At 35.5% G+C, this 25,854-nt stretch overlaps 1 protein-coding gene across 1 annotated transcript in view; it reads right to left on the bottom strand.

The window, feature by feature from the left end:
• The window catches only part of LRP1B (LDL receptor related protein 1B), a 1,257,096-nt gene that overhangs the window by 363,727 nt on the left and 867,515 nt on the right, over positions 1–25,854 (bottom strand). The window contains exons 35-36 of the mRNA XM_087819400.1: positions 11,948–12,082; positions 11,240–11,369 (exon numbers count right to left, since the gene is read on the bottom strand). Of these exons, the coding sequence (XP_087675526.1) occupies positions 11,240–11,369; positions 11,948–12,082 (265 nt within the window). The remainder of the gene's footprint in view (positions 1–11,239; positions 11,370–11,947; positions 12,083–25,854) is intronic.

The raw sequence follows: 25,854 nt of genomic DNA, 5'->3' as shown, positions 1-25,854 counted from the left end.
AGTGTTGCTCAGGCAACACTGGAGAAGTACAGAGAAAAATTCTTCACAAAGAAAAGTTTCTTTGACACCTGTAATCCCATAGCACATTAGGCTTATCACCCTATACTATACTTAATTCCTTATTTTATTTATGTATTTGTGCCCTGCCTCACTGCCCATCTTCTCATTTTAAATAATTCATAAATATATATGTACATGTACATATATTGTATTATTTTACTGTTTACATGTTTAAAAGTTGTTTTCTTGAGTGAATGGTTTATCTTTTATTAATTTTTTATATTTTCAATATATAATATTTGATGTTTACCTATAATATATAAATTTTCCTCTGAAATATTTCACACCTAGACTCTGAGAGCCCAGACTCCTAGTGCTCATGAGCTTATTTAGAATTTTTTAAATATTACACAGAAATCTTTAATATTTTTCATGACCTCCAACCTATCATATATTTCAGTCCTAACATAGGCTGGGTATTCTGCATTAAAACAGACTGAGGTGATTTCTATAGGTAAATAACGAAAGCTATCTTTCATAATTCTCTTTACTCTTTACTGCATCTTTAATGGGTCAGATCCCTTGAGAAATTGGGGAAAGCTGTTATATTTGCGTGTGGCTCTTTGGTTTTCATTCAACGTGGCCTTGTTGGTCTGGGCCAGGGGCTCCCTGGTGCAGTGGGAGCTGGCCTGACTTTGCTGGCCATTCTCAGCAACAGCCACACAGCTGCAATGACAGCTCAGAGTATCTTGATCATTTCTGACTTTAAGAGGGAGAGAGAAAATCTAAGATTTGTGTTTGTGGAAAGAAGATGCAGCATATGGGAAAAGACTCGATGAGTGAGACTTAACTAGCTTTGAAAGAAAGGTAGGTGCCTGCAGTAGAATTTTTGAGAAAATTCCTGATGGAAAATAGTGTGACTCTCTTCTTTCCTCTGTCTTCACAATTTTGTATGTCTTGCTCAGAAACATGGAGAGAGAAGTGGCTGTGATCTAGGGCATGGCTGTGGTATTCCTAAATTACCTGGGCATCACGGTATCTTAATATTATTGCACTAGCACCCAGATCCACTATTTTTCTATTGTAAATTAAATTTAATTGCATTTCATTTTTACATGTGTTGCCTTGACATAAGATGCAAAATAAACTATAGAAAACGGTGTTAAACTATACTATACTCTTGCTAGCTCAATGAATGTTAAACTGTCTTTCAAGACTTTCTGTATATTGTTGAGCGTACTCTAAAAGCATATACATATACAACCAATCAAAGACCATTTGACAACAAGTACTTGGACAAGAGATCCATCATCAAGCTGAATCTTTGCATTGGAGAGAAATACTCTTTAGCAATATGTTTATAGTCATAGGAATTTAAAGTTAAATGAGGAAAGGCAATGTACATCCTGGTGCCTCAGAAGAAAACAAAATTAGAGAGCATTTGTGCTTCACTTAGAGATCATATTCCATGGAAAGGTATTCGACTTTTTCAGTATCATACTGTGACTTCTTATACTTCATTTTGTTGTTGTTGTAAGTAGAAAATGACTTTTTAGTATAAAAAATTATTACATTTCAATTTTTTTACAAGAAAGTGATGGCTTACCAAAAAAAAAAAAAAAAAAGTCAATGGAGGAGAGAAACTAATTTTTAAATCTGAATTAAATTCATATATGCTTTCTAGTTTTCATTTGGCTGCATTTTAGAAGACTTCAAGTTTCCGTTGTTCAAAAACAGTCTTCACTTCCACTTTCTTTTTGTTTTTTTAATCCTCACCAGAGGATATTTTTTTCAATTGTTTTTCAGAGAGAGTGGAAGGGAGAGAGAGAGAGAAAAACATCAATGTGAAAGAGACACATTGATTGGTTGCCTCCTGCATGAGCCCTGCCTGGAGCAGGGGATCAAGCCTGCAACCCGGGACCCTTCAGTCCACACGCTGAGGCTCTAACCACAGAGCTAAAGCTGTGTCCACTTTCAAGGCACATTTATATCTTGGATTCAGTTAATTTACTTTATTATGGTTTGCCTTTTCCCTTGGCAATACCACCTGTCATGTTTTAACTTCAAATAGAATATTAAAATGCTATACTTTATTCTTATTATATGAATTTTGACATTTAAATGTCTACGTAATGTTACCTGAAAATCAATGTTTAAAAAACCTATATAGACTGGTCATTATTAAGCCTATCCCCCCCTCACCACACCCCGCTGAACTCAAGTCAGTAACCATGTAGATAATGTACAGGGAGAAATATATCATTAATATTTTCTAGCAGGAGTAAACACTTCCTGAAAACAAGCTTAATATTTTAAAAGATGTATTGATTCTTAGCTATGAATCCTGAAAAATATCAATCCCTGTGATTTATTTAATACTTAAGAAGTGTTTTTAAGGAATGAGGGTATAGAGGTAAATAATATTTAAAATATTGCTACACAGTCAAAGTTTCTCATTTTGTGGGGTGAAAAGTAAATCTTGTTTCAGGGACTCAAGAAATCAAAAATATTTGCTGAGATCCTCCAGCTAAGTCAGTGCTGAGCTCACAGTTGTAACAGAGATAAATGTAAAATCTAAGACATCTGGAGAGAAGAAATTGTTGGGGGCACAGATGTTGATCATACTCTGTTAACCGTGATTGTGAAAGAGGGGAGGGCACCTAATAGGAATAGGACCATAGATGTTTAATGATTATTCAACTTACTAAAGATAGATAAGGAGTTTTTCTACAGACCCTAGGAAACTGGACGATATTCGGCAAAAAGAAACACAGAGCTGTAAAAAGATGAGACACCCTGGGTTCTGGATGGGTCCACTGCTCAGAAAAGAAAATGCATTTTGAGAAGAGACAAAGGACAGGATGCACTTTGATTTGGTTGCTGTGCCTGGAGCCCAGCCCCTCTCTGGGAGTTTGCCTCAGGAATGCTGACTATTCTCAGGTCTCAGGAACTGGCACAACTAAGTTTTAACACCACTGAAAATTAGCAATCTTGTTATCAGACTTCAAGATCCTGGAAGGAGACACAGGGGCCATAGGCCCTGCAGTCACCCCCGCCCCCCGCCCCCTATCCCCCCCCCCCCCCCCGCATGCAGTCCTATATAACCAGCCAAGTAATAAGGGAAGGGCAGAGCAGATTTTACGTGGATGAACCCCTCTGCTCTCCCATTTTGCCGGCAATAATGGAATACATGCTTAAATATGATTCAACCTTGTCTCTGCTTAACTGGTTGAAGTAGCGACATGTAGTCCAGACCCATTTTGTCCAGTTTCAAAATAACAGCATTTAGTGCCAGATGGAAATAGATGTGAGAAACTACAGAAAATCTAAGGTAAGTTTCAGTATTGTCAGATCAAAAGAACCATGATAACATAAAAAGAGACGCCATGGTTAGCAAAGGAATGCAATACAGTGATTGAAGTGTAAAAACATGAAAATAAATTTAAAAGATACATATAGCAAGAGAGGCAATGGCATTCAAAACCTCAAACAATGAGAAAAATAAGCAGAGGAGATATACAACGCTTAGAGGGCAGGTCGACAAGAGGTCAGAGAGACCTAGAAAAGCAAGAGTGAGAGAAGGTAACTGAGGAAGTAAACACTGGAGTGGGTAATTAATTTAAAAGCATCAAGGAGAAGGCAAGTGGTGTGAAACCTGGGGGGGTGGGGGGGACAACCTTTGGCTTTGGCTATTGATAAATAAATTTAGAAATGCTGGAAAGAACAGAAGCTGAAAACCCATTTCAGAAATTCAATGGTGGTAGCTCTCTAGTCTCTATTCTAAATTAACATATGTGGAGAAATAAGACATGGGTAAGTAGTTTTTTCTCTTTTCTTTTTCAAATAAGAAGAATTGGAGCCTATTTAAAAGCAATGGGAAAGACTTCGTTGAAAGAAACAAGTTAAAGGGGATAGATTTGAAAAGAATAGTTGTCTGTGACTTGCTTGAGGAAATAGATGCCATTGTTTCCAGAATAAAAGTGAAGTAAATTTTAGTGAAGAAAGACAACTTTCTCTGAGATTATATTCACTTGTTTCACAACATTCACGGCAGGAACTCGCACAAGCATTTTCTCGGACCCCCACATCATCACCGCTTCACAGTCAACCACCCAATCTATTTAATTGCTTTGCAACGCTGGCAACTTTGCTGACCTCTCCCTGCCCTGCTGACCCACGTTATGACTCACGGTGACGACCCTGTGGACACCCCAGCCCACGGCTCCTTGTCTTTAATTGTCCCAGGAACCTACATCTGCCTCTCCTCTGCCTCTGCCCCACAGAAGCAAGGGCACAAACCTACCTCTCTCCTTGGCCCCTGCCTTACATCAACAGGGCCACAAACTGCCCAACTACCAGTGAAATTGCTCTACCTCCAGTATCCACAGTGGCTGGGATACCTGATGCTGGATGCAAACCTTGGCTCTTTTCTGCCCTCTGCTCCTCCTGACCCCTCTTACTGCTTCTTCCTCACCAAGGTTCCTCCTTCCCGCCCTGGACTTTGTTTCCTCCTCGTGTGCATTTTCTCCCTCTACCTTTTTGCCAGTTTCTTCCCCTCTGCCTGTGAATATTTGCAGTACCCCTGACGCCCACACTAAGAAAAGCTTTCTCCATACCCTACAATCTTCTCAGCGTACCTTCTCTTTTATTATGGTTCACCTTTTCCCTTGGCAATACCACCTGTCATGTTTTAACTTCAAATAGAATATTAAAATGCTATACTTTATTCTTATTATATGAATTTTGACATTTAAATGTCTATGTAATGTTACCTGAAAATCAATGTTTGAAAAACTTATATAGACTGGTCATTTTTAAGCCTATCCCTCCTCACCACACCCCACTGAACTCAAGTCAGTAAACATGTAGATAATGTACAGGGAGAAATATATTGTCCAGGTTTTGGTAACTGTAGTCTAAATCTGCAAGCTCCCCCAATCTCCTGAAATGAACAACAGTGCCCCAATCATCAGCCGCATGCTCTGTTCTTTGTTTTTATTCCTCCTAAACTCTCCATTGCTGACACAGTCTTGTTCCTAAAACTCTCTTCCCTTGACTTCTATGATACAGTTATTTTCTGCAGACTTGAAATGGCTATTTCTCCCTCTCTCTCTCTCTCTCTCTCTCTCACTCATTTCCCTTATTGTTGATTTTCTTCCCTGTCCCCAATCAATTCACCCCCTAACTGTAAACATCCTTCATTTGTGTCCTTAACTTATGTTTTCTGCATTCTTTCTTGGGTAATCTCTTCCACTACCATGGTTTATTGCAGAGTCTGTTGGAATAAGTAGGAAAGGACTGTATATTTATTCAACCCCTGATTCCATTTATGCTCTCTTCAATATCTCATCTTCAGAATTTGCTATCTCAGGAAGAATCCAGGACTTCCAAATCAATTTTAGTTAACAGAACAGAATCACATTATTAAGATTAATTTTCAAACATAAAAGACCATATTTTTCTAAATCCGATCTTAAATCTCATATTTATTTTAAACTTTCCTTCCCTCGCTCCAACTTTGAGCCCACTCCTCCTGGCCTGAGAACCTGCAGTAATAGAGTGACACATTTAATTTTTTTTTTTACTTACTGTTCTTATTTATTTTATTCTTCTCCTTAACTATTTGCTTTTATCTCTCTCCATTACTTGGCTTGAAGGCAGAGAAAGAACCCTCCTCACTCCTCCATAACACTCTGACTGGAATAATGAATAAGCATTTTTAAAAATTTCTTACTTAAATAATGCTACAGCCAGGCCGGACATGGCTCAGCGGTTGAGCATGGACCTATGATACAGGTGGTTGATTCCTGGTCAGGGCAATGGTTGTGGACAATGCCCTGGTTGTGGACTCCATCCCCTGTTGGGGGCGTGTAGGAGGCAGCTGATCAGTGACTCTCTCATCATTGATGTTTCTATCTCTCTATCTGAAATCAATAAAGACATATTTTTTTAAAAAGGAAGAATGCTACAACTTCCATAAACTCTCATCATACTTCTGATCTCTACTTATGTGGGTTGCTTGGGGCCAGAGGGGAGGTTTAGGAGAGATTGCCCAGGACCAGTTTAGATTTCACTTGATAAATAAACTGAAGAAGTTGTCACCATGGTAGTGATGTTAAATATGACAGACCTTATCGCCTATTTTATGGCACCAACTTTTATCTTCCAGCTGTATCACCTTCTCTTTCCTACACATACATCATGTACTTATGCTCTTCTAATGCCCTTTGTTTTGCCAATATATTCCCATTCCATCTCAGAAAATTCTCTCCTTCAATTCTCCTCCATAAAGCCTGTAGTAATCACCCCTATTGCTGCTACTCCCCTCACTTTTATTATCTCCTCTCATTATACGCTATCTCTTTTAAATCTCAGTTTAAGTTTATAATGGTCTTATGGAAATTATTACTTTAACATGAGATTTAGATATAAGATTTAAGCTAAGAGTTATATTGATCTAGCCTTTTTATGCCTGAAAATGAGTCTTATTTACAATATGAGACTATTCTTTAACTAAAATTTTGTGTGTGTTTAAACTGCAAGTTTAAACAAAAAAAACACACACCTCATCATGAACTGAAACAACATCTTATTTATAGCATCATACTTCACAGTGTCCACCACTGTCTTTCACACAGTAAGTAGTCCTGTTTTGTCAAAACGTTCTGAATTGAAGTCAGAGGAGGAAATGAAGATGTACTGACATGACCTGTTTCACAGTGCATAGTGCTCAATAAGTGTTCATTGAACAAACTGACAAAAAGTGAAGTGTATGTGGGTTCCTTTGCCTGAGGTTCTCAGTCATCATAGGGAGCAGTAGGTATAGTTTGTGCTAAGATGGCTGTAGAGATATAAAAGACACTTAAGGAAAAAAAGTTCTGGAATAACAACTTGAGGATGTCTACTAGGTTTCAATAAGAAATATAAAAGAAAATTACAGATTGAAAAGTAATGTCAAGAGGCCTGTTAAATTGAACTGCATGAATCTATACCAGGTCAGGCGCAGAGGCGCTCTACAAATCAAATGAAGTATTGGACTTACTACAAATATGAAGGAAAGAAATTTTTTATTAGAAACAGATCCACTTTCTGTGTATATATGGGATTTCACAGCATTCAAATTATACCTATTTCTACCACTAGAATAATTATTCACAGTCAAGCAATTGATAAAATTTTCTCTATTGAGGCTACAACAATTTATGGCTTGATTGTGAATTATAATATAAAGAGGTTTTTAAAATACTGTCACATTGGAAGAGAATATTTTTATTTTCAAGTTTACAGGTGTGATGTGGACACATTTAACTGAGTTATGTGTTTTATTCTTGAAATTAAACAAAGTGACACCCACTCTTCCCAGTCTCAATGTGGAGTGGCAGGCGTCCATCACAGCAGGCTGGAGGCTGCACAGGGGGAAGTCAGACCCAACTCAAAATGCTTTTATAAACCTTCTCTTCTAATTTTTCTCCACGCTTATTCTTATTATTGTTTATTCTCTTTTCACTTACAGTTCTAACCTTTAAATTTTCATTATAATTTTATTCTGAAATTGTTAAAACTATTTTCCTATATGCTTGGTTTTTAAATTAATTTCTAGAATACTTAACACAACATGATTTATGTATATATGCAACATGTAACATACACATATATACACACATAATATTTGGAGTTTAGCAAAACCTAATATTCCCACATATCAACTTGATGACAGAGTAACATATTTAAAATTGCTGACTCAGTTTCCTTTCTGTTAAATCGAGAAAATAATGCCACTCTGGGTTTGTTGTGAGCTTTTAAACAAAGTAAAAAGGGGCCCACTGGTAAATTTTGAGCAAAGAAGTGACAGCTACTTAAACCCAAAAGAATCAATGGGCCGCTACATGAAAAACATACTTTAGGGCTACAAGGGTAGAAGATGCTACCCTAAAATTCAGAAATGTTGGCAAGAGGTATAGCAACTCAGGTCAGGGTGGTAGCAATAAAAATTGTGAGAAGTTGGTAGAGTATGAGTGTATTTTGAAGCCAAAAGTAACAGAATTCCTGGTATACTGATAGAGTATGTAAGAGAGTCACCAAAGATGATGCCAAGTGTTTTAGCTTAAGCAACTGAAATAATAGGACTAGCATCAACTAATGGAAAAGTCATAATTACAGAAAAATGATTCAGTTTAATTTTAGACCTGTTAAGACTTTTGATGGATCTTGTTCTAGTTATCTATTACTCCTTGACAAACTCAAATTTAGAGGCTTCAAAAACAACACTAGATTATTTGTTTATGAATTTGAAATTTGGTCAGAACTCTGCATGAACTCATCTCTCCTTCACATCAACCATGAAGACAAAGCTAGGGTTACATATGGCTTGGGACTGAAATCATTTGAAGGCCCATTCACTCAACATGCCTAGCTGTTGGTGCTAGCTGTCAGCTGGGACCTTTGTTAAGGTTGTTGGTTTGAATGCCTACGTGTGGCCTCTTCATGGAGCTGGTTGGCTTCTTCAGAGCAGAGTGGCTGCCCCCTAAGAGCATCCCAAGACAACCAGGAAGAAGTTTTATCTTCTTTTATGATACAGCATCAGAAATTACACAGTAGCACTTCCGTAATCGTCATGGGCCCAACCAAAAAGTGTTTTACTTTCATTGTAAGAAGAGCATGTGGAATCAAAGACTGTTGTAATCGTTTGGAGAATTAAAATCAACTGTAACTTTCTAAATGAGTATGTTGAATAAGCAGCTGAACATAAAAATCTAGAGCTTAGGAGTGAGGTCTGGTCTGGGTATATATATGTTAGAATCTTGAAGATTTAGGTGGAACGAGACCACCAAATCCAGAAGAGAAGAACATCGAGGACTGAGCCCTGGCTTTACTCCAACATTAAGGTGTCCAAGAGAAAACAACTAAAAAGGGGGAGGGAGCTGGGATGACTACTACCTAGAACAATTAAGAGAATTGGTTTTCTTCTTCCTTGTATTGTCTCTTTATAATCCATCCTCTCAATATCTTCCCTAGTAACATAAACTGAGGTGGTTTTTGGGTTTTGATTGTGTGTGTGTGTGTGTGCGTGTGCAAGTATTTTCCCCAATATCCAGTGTATACTATTTGGCCTATAACTTGTTTAAGAATGTCAAGATAATCTCTTCCTTTTGGCTATTTATTGGTCTAAGATTGGGCATGCAACCTATTTCAGGTTAAAAAAGGAAGACGGGCTTAACACCAAGATCTTTCCCTTCCCAGATAAAACAACACAGGTTAGCAAGGAAAAGGTTCTTTGTCTTCTCCCCCTTCTCCATCCTTAAATGTGGACATACTCCCTGATGACCGATCAAGCACATTGTATCAATGCAGCCATACCATCAAGTGTAAGGCAAAATATACCTTAGGAAAGATAAATGGTAGTTGAGAAAGGTAGAAAGAGAAGCTCCTACAGTTAACACACTTTAATTAAGTATTATGTTCTTTGCAACCAAGAGCATTCCTAACCAATATAGTTTTTTTCAATTTTTATATTGTAATCTTAGTTTTAGCTTAAAGTGTGTCAAATTTGTTGGCACCATTTTTCTCTCCTGCATTAACCTTGTTTCCTTTGTGGCTATCCTAATGTTATGACTTAACTTTATAGCATTTGTCAAGAAAATGAAGCAAGGGGTAAAACTGGAAAAAGTACATGTAACATTTAACAAATAGGAAAGGCTGTAGATTTTCATGAGAATTAACTTGACATTTCACATAAATTTACTTAATTCTAAGTCAGGTTTCCTTACACTGGGCCAGCTAATGCACCTTGGATGGATACCATAGCTTCCCTTTTCTTTCCACTCCAAAAGGCACAGAAGTTCGATTCAATCATAAACTATCTACTCTTAAAAAACAACAACAACAACAACAATAATACTCTAAGTCAAGTCATACCAGCAACGCGAGAGACACAGTAAGATGAGGTTTCATAATAAAACTAATTCTCTATTACTGTTTCAGAGGAAAACAGTGAATGGTCAACAATTAGTCTTTACCAGCCACTGTACTAGACTCTGGGCAGAGAGAAATAAACCAAGCGCACATGGTTCTTCTCTCATAGAGTCATAGTGAAGAAGAGGGACATTATCCAGTTCAGAGAAAAGTAGAGCTACTAAGCAAATAAATATAAATAAGCAAGCATATATTAGTGTACAGAATGTGTAAAAATGAAAGCACTTGTGTTTTGGTGTCGTGTAACAGAACAATCAAATCTATTTGAGAAACCGAGGAAGGATAAATAGCATTTAGCAAGGTAAAGATAGGAAGAAAAACATTGCAGGTAATGGGAAGAGGCTGTTCAAAGGCTAGAAGCGGAAGACTATGTGATATATTTGAAAATATTTGAACAAGAGGTCCAAAGGAGATTGGCTGAGATAGCAAAGAGACAACAGCAAGAGATGGAACCTGAATATTTACGCAGGGGCTGGTTAAGAAGGATTGCAACAGAAATTCTGGACTTTGCACAAATATCAATGGGAATCCCTTGAAAGGTTTTAAGTAGATTTATACTGAAAGAAAAAAGTCAGTCTAGTCTTTTGTGAGGTTAGGAGATCAATTGCAGTGATATATGTATAAAGTAAGAACAAATTTAATTAATGTGGAGGCTGTAAAGATGGAGATTGGTAGATTGATAATAATTAGAAGAATGAAAATCAGCAAAACTTGTTGGCAGAACTGCATTCATTGCAATTTTTTAATATGTACAGTTATTGTGTCCATAAAACATCCAAATGCAAATGTCCAAAGACAAACATACTTATCTGTAACTAAAGGCAAAAATAAAAAGGCTCAGGATGAACGTGCTGATCTGGCAATCTTAGCATGAAATGGAAATTGAAGCTTTAGAAATAGTAAGGAATGAGGTTGGCTACGGAATGGATATTTTATTCACTCAGCAAGTAATTCAGTACCTATTATTTAAAGAGTTCTAGGGCAGAACTTTAAACTGAGCATCTAGAAACATGTTGGTATACTCATTTGGATTTACACACACATTAGAGAACTGCATAGCAAATGGATCTCCATCAAATATGTACTAAAATATACATGACCGAGTGAAAAGAAACTTTTTCTTCTGCTTAGGTAAGATATTTCTGAGGTGGTTTTTCCCCCAACATTATAACTAAAAATAAATATTAATGTGGAAGTCTGGTTGTTTTTTCATGAAACTTAAGAAAACTCACTTAAACTCAAAGCATATATGTAAATTTAAAATTACCCTTTCTCTGGGTGCACAGCTATAGATCTTGGTTGATCCAGGCCTTGGGAAATAATTACATAACGGAATGAGCCATTGAGTCTTGAAACTTCAATTAAGTTGAAACCATGATCTGTCCAATATATGTTACCTAGGAGAAATACAGATGCGTTTATGATATAGTTGTGAGAAAGAAAACTATTTATTAATCATGGCTAATTATTAACCTTCTGAGCATCCATGTAACTCTCAAGAAATCATTTACTTCCTGTATTTTTAATGTGCACATTTCCTCAGCATAAAGTTGTCAATAAGCTAATAGGCAAATACTTCCTAAATCTCATACATCTGTAGTTCAAACCATATACTGATACATTTATGTGTTAAAAATAAGTTGAAACTTCTCTCACCTGGAGAAGGAACCTATTTTAACTTTCTACAGACTTCAGGCAAAAGAAAACTAACACTTCTGTTTACCTGCTTCATGGAAGTCGCAGGAGATTTGGGCAAAGTTAACACCACATAATCTGCTTCTACATTAAAAAAACACTTATCGGATGGCTCAAAAGCATTAGAAAGAATGAAGCCAAAAGTAAAAAAGACTTATTTACCCCTGTGGCTAGAAGTAAAAAAAAAAAAATTGTTATGAGTCACTCAGAATTTTTATGAAGCAGATTGAGCCCTTAAAAGTAGTTGTGACACAAAAACAGAAAAAGCCATGGGTTATACCAGCAATCCAGTCAATAGCTATCCCTTCCACTCTTCCCAAGCCATTGGTAATGATATCTTCTTTCCAAGTCTGATCTCTTTTAGCTCGGCTAATTTTATTGAAGCCCATGTCTGTCCAGTAGATGGTGTCATTTTCTATGGGTAAGATAGAGAGAGAGAAAAATACACAAACACACTATAAAAAGTATCAATGTACATGTTAGGATCACATTGCATCAGTAGTTGGGGAGTTAATATCCTGGCTGTGCTAATGTGTATGTATTCTTCAGGATAATTTACTAGTACAAATAAATAGTAAGAAAGATATTAAAACAATGTGAAAGAACCTAGTCAAATGTGTTTTTTTTAAATATTTTTGAAATATATGTGGAAATGACCTATTCCATCTTTTATTATTTTTTCTTCATTTCTTTATTTACTTTAACTCAGTAAATACGTATATTATCCACCAGGAACTGTCCATCTTGATATCCCACCATGTTATTTTGGATAACACTTTTTCTCTTTACATCTATACCTGTGTCTGAGACTTCTAAATATAAAAATAATACTACAGGAGATAATCAACTCAACAAAGTCTTAAAGTAGAGAAAGAATACAAAGAAACATAAAGGCATTTCAACTATATCAAGGGTGTTTTAAGTATGAGGTCATACAAAATGTATAAAACCTTAAAAATGCCTTCTCACCCAATTAGTCCTTCTGAGGTACTAGTTTAGCTAATGTCAACTGCAAACCTCTTAGATTATTTTTCAAGCTCTCATTGTACTATTAGTCTTTCAAATACTTGAAGAATGGCTCTATGTAATCATAGAATTTTTAAATAACAATGTTTTTTAATATTTGATTGAAAAATATATCTAAAGGTTATAAATGATATATATGTGCATGCATATGTATAAAGTAGCAATTATAGTCCAATGATTTTAAATACAGCCACCAGAAACACACTGGGGACAAATCATTAAATAATAAATTTGCCATCAACTAAGTAAGTGTTTGTGTTGTGACCTATGTAGCCATTTGAAGAACAAATACTTTAAGACCAATATAATTTTCCTCTGGCACAGTGACAGACTATGGAAATGAAATTAGTATAATAAACCATTTATCAGTAAGTTTTGGGATTCTGTCTGTTCCAAATAAATTATAGTCTTTTTTTTTTTTTTACCTATTTGAGGAACGATTCCAAGTATCCCCTGTCCTCAACAATGGTTACATGAGATGCCCAATTGTTTGAAGCAAAAAAAGATACTATTTTCAAATATATATCTGGAAAGCAAGGAGTTGTTTGATTTTTCCTTTTTTGTGAAAGTATCAGTTAACATGTTTTCATTATTGAAAGAGTGACTCAATCAACAAAAATAATATTAAATTATAAAATATAAAAAATATATTATTTTTGCATAACTATTAAGCAATATAACCCAAGTCCAAATATTAACCCCATATTTCCAACAGCCTACTTTGTATTTCCACTTGTATGTAAAAAAGGGGATTTTGATATACAAAAGGCAAATTCTGGGTTTCTGTCTGAAACAGGCTTCTCTCCCAGTCTTCCAATGGCAACTTCCCACGCTGTGGGAGACAACTCCATTCTTTGTCTCACAGGCTAAAAAGTTCATATTGTTCTTAATCATGGTTTCTCATACTTCACATCTAATCCATAACCAAATGCTCTCACACTCAATCTATTACCAGATATTTTGGCTCTTTTTATTGTTCTTTCAAATCATATCCATCTTCCAACCATCTCTCACACTCTCTACTCTCTATAATGTAATGCAAGCCCTATCACCTCTTGCCTGAGCTACTGCAATAGCCTCCTAACTTACTGCCCAGCTTTCACTTCTGTCTCAGCACTCCCATTTCCTCATGAGTCTTTTCTCCACGTAGAGGCCACTGTTACCCTTTTAGAAAAATAAATAAGATCATTTCTCTCCCCTCCACTCAAATTCTCTAATATTACCCATCTCATTAAAAGGTGAAATTAAAGTTCCTTCCTGTGACATCCATGATCTGCCCACATCCTTCAACTCTCTCACCTGTTATTCTTCCACTCTCCCCATCGAGGACTCACCCTTCTCTAATAACACAGACTTTCCTCTTCCTGAAACAAGCCAAATGCCGTCCAGTCCAGTCTAAGGTTCTTTACATTACTTTCCCTTATGTCTGGAATGCGCCCCACTCCCATATCTGCACAGCTCTGTCTTAGCTTAAATATTGCCCTTCTTACTGAAACTTTCTCCGACTACTCCATAAAATTATTCCCTTGCTATTTTCTATCTCCCTTACCAAATCTACTTTTTCTCCATTGTATAGCATCTGTTATTGCAGACACATTACAGAGTTATTGGTGTTTTTGTTTAGTATCTGTCTTGCTACTAAACTCAGGACTATAATCTCTTTGAGGGCTAGGACCTTATTTTGCTCACTGCTTTATTCCTTGCAGACAGAATAGTGCCTGGCACATAGTAAGCTTTAAGTAAACATTTGGTGAATGAATGAATAAATGTTACATGCTGTATGAAGTCTGACTGGGAGCGGATACAAGGAAGACACAGCCCTTGCCGTAAGAAACTGTATAAGCTCATTAAACAACAGAAGGTATGCACATATAAAAACTGGCTAACCGTTCAAAATACTATAGAATGAGCAGAATATAAGTATTTTTTATATATGGACAAGTATTTTTGCAGTTCAGAGAAGATATTTACAACAATCTTTATAAGTATTAGAAAAAGGACACTATTTTACACGTGACTCTCGTTTTTGTGTCCCTCTCTAACAGCTTTGCCATCCCTGCATGTTTTTATTCCATATAACCAGGAAGCATTCTTTCTCACATATACGGCTGCATCTTGTATATACTTTCCTTACCGTATTGAGCTGAAACCGCATCTTTTCATTTCTCCTTAGAAACAGACTGTGAGGTATTTCATAAGTAGGTGCTGCAATTGACCCAACTTTGCCAACACAGTCACATGTGCAGTATACACACTTCATGAATATTCACTTCGTAATTGTTAGATTAATTTGTAAAGCTGAGTCTCTCTCTAAATGGTCAAGCCCACTAGATCATGGCACTGAGGAACTGAAGTTTCCTTGTGTTCTTTCATTAGCAACATTTGGGAAATGTGTGAGCAAATTAATATAGTGGTGATGCATTGAGCAGGACCAAGAGAATGAAAGAATTAAATCACACATTCATATCAAAATACTCTTTCTTTATTAGTTTTTTTACACATATATGGCACATCTACACACTCTCAATGGAATAGTTCACTAATATACTAATAGGTTTTCTAATATATGAAAATACCTGTAAAATAAACATAGATCAAGAATGTGTTTTGAAAACATTTTTATTAATTTTGAGAGAGAGAGAGGAAAGGAGAGGGAGAGAGAGAGAATATCAATGTAAAAAACATCGATTGGTTGCCTCCCGCACTCGCCCCAACTGGGGATGGAACCTGAAACTTGGGCATGTGCCCTGACCAGGAATCCAACCGGCAACCTTTTGGTGCATGGGACAATGCCCAACCAACTGAGTCACACTGGCCAGGGCAAGAATGTTTTAATTAGTAATAAAATTAGGGTGAAAGATGGTAAAATTTTACAACAAACTCTAAAGATTGAAAAACGGAAATTCATATGAAGATAAAGAAAGGGAAGAAAGATGGCCATAATATGTCCTGACACTCCAAAATATATTTTTTAACTTTAGTTATCCCAATTTAGCAGATACTTATAGAATATTTAGTGCATGCTAAGCATTATTATGGGCATAGGGGGATGATAATGAATATGACATAGAGTCCCTGTACTCATGGAGTTGATATCTGGTGTTAAATCAAATATAACTATCTTAAGATATATGATTATCAGTAATGTATTATATAATTACAGGATTAGAAAAAAGAATTTGTAATTTAAGGTAATAATTATAATTAGCTCTCCAAAAATATAATACAAATAGAATAATTGGTAGCCCTTTTCAAGGATAACTAGAGAAATTGGTGGCCAGCTATTGTGCATTGTAATTACAGTCAGAATTAAAAGAAAAGCCACATGTCATATTTGTCTGTAAAACAAGGCCTTTAACACTGAGAAAAGTTAAACTTTTTGAGTTTAGCCGAAGAGATAACCATCTACAGAGGCTAGGTTGTGCAGATTGTGTCTGAAAATAGGAAACAAAGAATACAAGTCTCTTAAAGGACTTCCATCCTTGGGTAACTATTTTCTTATTAACTAACCAGCACTTATTGATCACCTGTTGTGAGCACACTGGACTCTGAGCTCTCTTGAGCTTCTGGGTCCTAGAAAATTCAAAATCATGTTTCTTAGCTTAAATTTACATGCTGAGTCAGAAAACATCATACAGACATGAAAAAACAACCAGGCAAAATATAATGTATTAGGTTACCATGCTTCTATTAAGCCACAGTTTAGTTAGTTAGTTAACCTTCACCTATGGATATCTTTTCCATTGATTTATTATTATTATTTTTTTAGAGAGAGTGGAAGGGAGGGAGAGAGGGGGAGAAAGAGAGAGGGAGGGAGAGATTGGGCAGGAGAACAAACCTGCAACCCAGGCACGTGTCCTTAAGCGGGAATCCTGCCCTCCACCTTTCTGTATACAGGCCAACACTCCACCCCTGAGCCACACTGGACAAGGAGAGCAGCCACGTGTTTTTTTTAACTGTAGAACTTTATGTTTATCCTATTAAATGCCAGCTTGCTAAATTTGTTCAGGGGTCCTAACTGTTGACATTTTAAAGTATCATATTTTATCCAATGAATCTTTTTTGTGATATCCACACATTTAATAAGTAGGTTTTCTATTTTCATTCAAGCCAGTAACAAGTGTGTTAAGCTGTATTAAACATATGCTTTTTATATACCACGAAGACTTCCCTCTGAGGCAAATTGTTTCACTTTTTATGACCCCTCATAATTTATAATTTATGCATACTTAAGTGCAAAAATCTTAAGTGTACAGCTTGATTAACTTTTTTTTATAGAACACAACCATGTAACCACCACCCAGATTAAGATATAGGTCACTGTGGGCAGCCCAGTGGGCAACTCCTCTCCTGACATCTCTCAGCATATTTAGTTTTTTTAAATTTTCTATAAATGGTATCATTCAGAATATACTCTTTGGTCTATTTTCATTCAGAATTATGATTTTCAAATTCACCTTTTTCATTGCATGTACTTTGCTTGCCTCTGGTGTAAAAATACCATAAACTATTTCCCTATTTCAGACATTCAGTTTGTGTCTAATTTCTGGCTCTGTGAATGAGTTTATGAACCTTCTTGCCCATGTCCTTTAGACCTGGAGGTAGAATTGCTGAGTCATAGATTAGCCTTATTAGGTAGAGTTTCTTTTCTTTTTTTTAAATCCCCACCCGAGGATATTTTTTCCATTGTTTTTCAGAGAGAGTGGAGGGGGGGGGGGAAGCATCGATGTGAGAGAGAGACACACTGGTTGGTCACCTCCTACTCGTGCGTCCGGGATTGAGCCTGCAAACGATGTACATGTCCTTGGCCAGAACTGAACACAGAACCCTTTGGTCTTCAGGCCAGTGCTCTAACCACTGAGCCAAATGGGCTAGGGCTAAAGTATCTTTTAATACAGTAGCTATCTTAAATAATTTTCTCCTATTAAGAATCTACGATATAGGCTTTCTACAACTATTGTTGAACTCCACCATTCCTTTTATATCTAGCTGATCCAATTATGAAGACCTTGGAGTACAAATGAAAACCTTTCTAGTACAGATACTTGCAGTGTTAGTGCAGGCAAAAAAATCTGTTTTAGGAACTACCACATACTTATCTACCTTGGTTGATAGTGTTTACTTTGGCAAATAAGGGACAAATGACTGGCTTCCACTAAGTCACGTCTTTAGAATGTGCTATTATTAAACAGTAAAAGTGAGCTTATTATTTTTGCTTCCTCCCCAATAACTAGGATTTTTGTTTTCTTTCTTGACCAGATTGGAGTAGGTCTGAGAAGTAAAAGTCCTAAAATACTGCTGTGTGATTTTTTACAGGTCTTTAATGAATACTATAATATATTTCTAAAACACTGTATCTTAGAGCATTTATCACACAATGCCAAGCTTTAGTCGGTTAGTGTGTCTGGGATTCTGGGAGTAAAAATAAATATAAGAAAAACAACTGCTACTTTGGTAAAAGCAATTATATCCAACCTTAACTCCTGAGAACATTAAAAGAGGGTAAACCTTCCTGGCTCCTATTATCATTGTTGTTACAATCATTATGCAAATAAGGGCAAGTGCTACGTGGCTAAGGCAAAAATTATGAAGATAGATAAAAGGAATTTTGGAATTATTGACTATTGGATTAAACAGAGCTATAAAGAAAATGAAAGAGAGAGACGGAAACAGGGAGGGAGGAAGAAGAAAGGAAGGGAGAGAGGGACGCATGGAGGGAGGCGGGGCAGGATCATACTCTGGTTTGTCATTGGTATAGCCTTACCCATCTGTAAAATTATTTAACAGGGAATATGAGGGATATGAGAAGGGTAAGATAAACCGAAGTATTCTAAAATATATAGCTTAATTTTGGACTAGTGCCTGAAAGAGGTTTTTCTTATCTTTTATTAATATACTCTGCTAATTTAAAACCAGTTGTATTATGTGAAGTCTAAACGTAGATGCAGTTTGGATCCAAGATCTAGTGTCAAAAAGACTAGTGCAGAGCAAAAATTTTATTAGTATGGTTGGTGAGACTATAAAAATTAGAAGTTATACCCACAATTTATTAAACAGACATCTCACTATAAATTTTATTTTACCTTTATTTTTTAAAACATTGTTATTGATTTTTAGAGAGGAAGAGAGAGGGAGAGAAAGATAGAATCCATGAGAGTGAAACATCGATCAGCTGCCTCCTGCACGCCCTGCCACCCAGGATCAAGCCCACAACCTGGGCATGTGCTCTGACCAGGTATCTAAAAACAACCTTTGGTGCACAGAAAGATCACCCAACCAACTGAGCCACATCAGTCAGGGTTTATTTTATCTTTAAAAACAAAAAAAAACCTCTGGCATAAACAAATCTTTCTGGAAAGATCTTACTTTGGACATTAGATCTAGTAATAAGGATACATTGTAATACTTAGTTCCCAAGATAATAATTTGGTCAATAAAGACATGGAAGCTCAGAATCTGATATTTGTAAACGTAGAAACAATTATATTTCTGGGACTGTCTGTTAAGGTCACAACTGACAAATGATAATAAAAAGCATGGAGAATGCTTATTAGACTTTCTCATATCACTCCTGCATTTTCCAATACTGATATTTAGGAGACTTACTTTGCCCAGGTTTATGAACTAAGAAAATTATATAAATTTTGTAGAAAACAAAAATCCTTAGTAACAGGCTCTGGTAAAACTTTCTTAGAACTTATATATACAAAAAATTACTGGACAACTCCAAATTGTGAGTACGAAAATTTACAAATTTTGATAGGTTAATTTATCTATCAAATTTTTTGTCTCCATCTATTGGACCATTATACTCTCTCTACCTCATGCTTTAAAAATAAAGGCAATTAGCTCAGTCCCAAAAGTACACGTTAAGGGAAATTCTATATGAAGTGTGTTCCAATTTCTTGATAAACTAACTTCAGGCCTAGGTTCTAAAGATATTTTATTTATGGCTATTCAACTACTGCCAATTAGTGTGCTCTACTAACTCATAGAGAAAGCTGCTAGGATTTTATTGCTGTTTTTTATTTTAGCTTTTGTTGTTATATAAATAAGGCTAGACCGTATGCAGTCCATATAAACTCCTGGTACTGATGCTTATACAGAAGCTCACTTTCACTTTGATTGTTGGGATTAGAAAGAACCATGTCCCTCCCCCTAAACCCCCCAAACACCAACTTTTATTTAGACCTTAATTATTAAATACCACTTTGAGATGAGCTGCTTGCAGACACCTTCCTTCTTTTTAGGTTATAAATATAAGCCTTCTCCATGCTTTCTTTTGTCATTTATCAGCTGTGACCTTGACAGGCCCAGAAATATAATTGTTTCTACATTTACAAAGGCTGCCTTAAGGGCCTGTAATTCATTAATCCCTCTAGCTTAGCTAAGGTAATGGTTTCCAAACTGGTTTTTATTCTAAAACTTTGACAGATGTGACAACTACTTCTAATCCAAACCCCATCTTTTGCTCTTTCAAAAATCACCTTCTCTGATTTTTTGGAAGAAACTTTCCCATGGCACTCCTGCATTTTCCAATCATCATGCATCTCCATGCAATGTTTTACCCCTCAGATACCCAATTCAGTCCTTTTGCCTAATCCACCCTCATTCTCCCACCCATGTTCACAGGCAGAAACGAAATACAAACAATATACAAACATGAAACACAAACAATGCCACAGGACTTATGGAAGCATGGAACAGGGAAATTTACTATTATGTCAAAACTTCAAACTCAAAGTTAGATATCCTTAATCTAAAAGGTACTCTGGACATATCCACCATGGGTGCTTTTTCAAGTGGCAGCTTTATAACCTACTCCAGCCTCACACCTGTCCCCAGGTCCTATCCTCCCCTCTCAGTATCTATCCTCTCATCTCAATGTATCATTCCCTCCCTTTTCTGATTACTCAAAAAAGACACCCTCTCTAACCACTGTCCCCAGACTCAGCAACATGTCTGTCTTTACAGAGGTTGAAGTTCAGTAATCCTCAAATGGCTGCCCAATAGAATTGCCTGGTAAAGTATAAAAAAAACCAAAAACTAAACTAAAAATAAAACCCTAAACATGTCAGATTTTAAATTGCTTAGTCTGGGGGTCATGTGCAAGTTGAGAATTACTAGTTAATTCATCAGTGGTACAGATAGGAAGAACAACACTTGCTATTTAGCAAGGTCTTGTCTTATGATTTTAATTATAAAATACTACTCCCATCCCACCACATCCCACCTTCACCCCCATTACAATCTCATTGATATTAGCGGTTCACTACTAAAGGGATTTTAAGGAAAGAAGGGGGAGAGGAGAGCATGACATAGTCTTCAGAATATCAGATTTGGGGATTCTTTCCTCCTCTAGTTGGGAGAGGCCTTTAACTTGAAAAAAATAATTTGGAAAAAAATTGTTCAGTTGATTCTGATATCCTTTGATCCCAGATCTGTTAGAAACCACTGTTCTCTCATCCATGCCGGAATCAAGGCAAATCACAAGGCAGCCCACGAGGTTACTTTTCTCTGATGTGTGTCCACTTACAGTAAGCTGGCTTTTAATAAACTACAGGTGTACCGGATGCCACAGGTATGTTTCTTCACTGGATTTTTTAAAAATTATAGAGATATTGTGAGTCCTGAAATGAATCATATTTTTCTGCACTGGTTATTAGTTAAAATGTATTCTTTTTGCAAGGTAATTAGTTAAATTTTAGTAACTAAATTAGTTAAATGGCATATAAATTTACTGCCAAATTCTAGCAAAAATACAGAATTTTACAATGTGCATTTTAGCTCCAGACTGATGTTATTTTATTTCCCTTAATTTTTCCCTTAGCACTCATTTCCACCATCTAAATTGTTAATCTCATTGCAATTCCTGCCTTTTTGGGATCTACATAAAATAATTTTTAGAACAAGTTGATATATATATATATATTTAACACATCAAGTCAAATGTTATAGACAAGTGACATCAAAGTTGAGTATAGGTACACACTGCAGGGAATGGCTGGGAGAACCAAGGTGATCCAAGGCAATGCAAATAATGTTACAATCATGTTCCTCACTTTTCCCTTCCTTGTGCTTTAAGATTCCATTTTGGGTGTATATTTTGCAATGTATTAAATCATAGTATTTAAGGTAGTAATAATACATTCTTTATAAGTAAATAATTTATTAATAAAATAATAAACACATGCATTTAAGTGGAATCTTTTTAAACTAGTAGGTTGTGCAATAAAAAAGATAAGTTTAGTACTACTTGCACAGCAGCTACTTTCCAATCATGCCCCATTTAGGGCACACTCTGTGCCATGACACACCAGTTGAAACCTCTGGAGCAGACCATGAAAGTTATAGAAATGGAGAGGAAAGGAGTCCATTCAAGTCGTCAGGTAAGGCCTCAGTAAAGAAGGCAGGCTTTGGCTGACCCGTGAAGACTTTGTAGCATTTGGATTAGGAGAGATGTACAGTGTAGTTCATGGCAATCCAGTTCGGGTAAAGAACCAATTTAATAAATGCGGTCATCTTCCTAACAGGAGGGACCATCAACAAGATCATTTCCGGAAAAGTGGTAGCAAAAACCACAATGACAGCTAGTTCGGAATTTACCAGATGCCTGGGTACAGGTAGAAATGTAACGCGTTCTCTATTCTTTCCCAACTTTGAAAGCATTTCTTCAAACATTTTGGAGGTTAATAAAGACCCAAGTTCTCAAAATTCCATATTAAAAGGGATTCGATATTAAAATGCTAATGAGCTACATTTGTTTCTTTCATTTTGAGAAGGGCAAATCAATACAAACACTAATGGGCAATTTTCTTAGAGCAAAAAATCACTAAGAACTCCATCTCTGTGAGTAAATAAAATCAAATCTGTAGACTTCAAAGGTTTTAGATATCTTAATCCCCTTAAGGCATACTGTTATGAAACCTTGGATAATGTACATACTCTTTTAAATTACTCTTTTATCAAATAAGAAATATATGCCTGTCTAGCTTTTGTGTTCTGAATGAAATCTGCATTAAACATACTTTTTATTAAAGCAATTCCATTTTCAAGATTTGAGCTATTTCCTCTTAGGGTAACAAAAAGAATCTTTCCCATTTTCTTGAGCATTCAGTGTTCTCTCCCCTTTTCAAAGCGATTACACTGCGCAGTTTTTCATATTCATTAAGTTAGTTCTCACAGTCCTTATGTGCCTAATTTTGACGTTCAGGTAACATGAGAACAAAAATGTGCTGTCATACTCTCATCTTCTTCAGATTAGAAGACGACTGATAGCAGCTGCAAGGAGACATTGTTTTAATTTATTCTGTTTTGAACTTCCAAAACTAAGCTGTAAGACTGAGACAGCATGCTGAATAGGAGTATCTTCAGGAGACATCTACTCAGACATTTCTTCAGGAAGCCATCAACCTGTTCCAGAAAACACTGCCGCTGTATTTTATTTTTGAATGGGGAAAAGACAGAAATTGTGTTCCTCAAATGCCTGATTTCTATGTGATGCCTCAAATGAGTAAATCGGACAAAGATGGAGTACACACCTTAAACACAGAGGTTTTTCCAGCAAATATGTTTGGATTTTCTTTTTCATCGTTAACCCTGGTGAAAAAATAACTTACTTAAAAAGTCTACTGAAGAGAGGAATGTAGCATAAATAACCAAAGGCTTAGACCCTGTGTTCTGATTTTCTGAGTTAAAACTGTCAGTTCTACTATTTAACAGATCTAGTACAAGAGCAAGTGATTTAATATTTCTGTTCAGTTTCCCAATATGTAAACTGGGAACAAGAGAGTTGTTACAAGGATTAGATAAGTCAATGTTTGCTAAAGCACTTAATGCTTATTACAAAATAAATATAATAAAGTATAAACTATTAAAATAAAAAATAAAAAGTTTATGACATATCAAAATGAAGACTACACAAACTGATAAGTTTGGTATTTCTATGTGTCTTTGAAGTTTTAGCATGGTTTTAGCTTGACAGGGTATCGTCTTTATAAATTTAAAACAAAAGAGGAAATATTTTGGTAGTTCCTTTGCAAAAGAAGAAAAATCTAATTTTAATTAACCTCACCCAAGGAAATAATAAAAGGAGTAGAAAATATCTTGAAAATAAATAATCAGACATTGCTATATATTTCAAAGTCACTGTCTATGAATTTGTTATATTAAAAGTTATCAGATTTGGCTGCACAGTGGAATCACATACTTTCGGCAAGGCAACATTAAGCTTCATATTAAAAGTTACACAGATAATTTGCTCTAAAAAGTACTTAAAATTATTAGTGTTTATTGTACTTAATGGCAGGTCAAAAATATTTTGGGGGAGATAAAAATGTTATTAGTAACTATTAAAAAATCAAAATGTATGTCCTCAATGGTCATTAAATGTCTATACATATCATTTAATTTGCAAGTGACAGATAGACACCTACAAAATTTATGATTATTTTCTAGTTTGAAAATAATATAATTTTATTTTATTATGATTGAATCATAGATATTGTGATAATAAATCAGTATATAATTGTGCTCTGCTTAGTCTTTTGGGGGGGGGGGGGGAACACCTCAGTGATTTTTTTCCTGAACAAATTCTGCTAAAAATTAAAATTACATAAATTAATATTTTTTTATTGAGGGCCGTGTATATTGTAGGGGAAACAAAATGACCAAGAAGTCCCCTTCAAACTTCCCAGAAAATCAACACCCAAAGCTCTTATAAACATTTAGCAGCCATATACTTATCATTCTATAAAAAAGCTGCAGTTTTTCCTCAACCTGTATTGAAAATACATCAAAGGCTCTATATTCTCTTCTTGGTTAGTCTCATAAGATCAAGTGCAACAGTTTGGACTGTATAGCTTCAAAACTCAGTGAACCAATGATCAAGCCTGACTATATGCATTCTTGCTATTCAAAAGTTAAAATTTTGCATGCCATAAATATCTAAACACCCAGCAGAGGAGCGCCTAAATATACAAAGTAAATATTAATGAACATATAAGAAGAAATTCACTGTAATACAATAATAGTAGTAATTTTAATACCCCACTTGCATCAATGGATAGATCATCTAGACAGAAAATAATGGCCTTATATGTAACATTAGACCAGATAATCTTAATAGACATTTTAAAATATTTAATCCCAAAACTGCAGAGAACACATTTTTTCAAGTGCTCATGGAATATTCTTGAGATAGATCACATATTAGGCCACAAACAAGCTCCAATAAATTAAGTAGATTAAAATCATATCAAGCATCTTTTTTTTAACCACAATAGCATGAAATTAGAAAGCAGCCGCAAGAAGAAAACTGAAAAAAGAAAAATACAACAAATATGTGGAGACTAAACAACATGCTACTAAACAACCAATGGATCAACAGGAAATCAAACAGAAAATCAAAAACTACCTTGAGAAACTGAAAATGGGATGCAGCAAAAGTAGTTGTAAGAGAAAAGTTCTTGGCTATACAGGCCTACCTCAAGAAAGAAGAAAAATTCCAAATACACAGTCTAACAGTACATTTAAAGGAACCAGGAAAAGAAGAACAAACTAAACTTAAGTAAACAAGAAGAAAGAAGTAATAAAGATCAGAGTGAAAATGAACAAAATTAAAAAATTAAAAATAATAGAAAAGATCAATAAAGCTAAGAGTTAGTTATTTGAAAAACTAAACAAAATTGACAAACCTTTAGCCAAACTCATCAAGAGAGAAAACCTAAATAAATAAAGTCATAATGAAAAAGGAGAATTTATAACCAACACCACAGAAATACAAAAAATCATGAAAAATACTATGAAAAATTATATACCAGCATATTTGACAATCTAGAATAAATGCATAAATTTCTAGAAGCACATAACCTTCCATGACTAAATCAAGAAGAAACAGAAAATCTAAACAGACCAATTACTAGCAATGAAATTGAAACAGTAATAAAAATGACTCCCAATAAATAAAAGTCCAGCCCAGATGGCTTCACAGGTGAATACTGTCAAACATTTAAAGAAGAATTAATGCCTAACCTTCTTAAACTACTTCAAAAAAATCAAAGAGGAATTAATGCTTTCAACTCATTCTATAAGCCACCATTATCCTGATACCAAAACCAAAGACATTACAAAAAAATAAAAAATAAAAATACAGGCCTATAT

This window comes from Miniopterus natalensis, chromosome 8 (assembly GCF_054644295.1).
Source record: "Miniopterus natalensis isolate mMinNat1 chromosome 8, mMinNat1.hap1, whole genome shotgun sequence".
NCBI classification, from domain to species: Eukaryota; Metazoa; Chordata; class Mammalia; order Chiroptera; family Miniopteridae; genus Miniopterus; species Miniopterus natalensis.
This window is presented reverse-complemented; position numbering and strand designations above follow the sequence as displayed.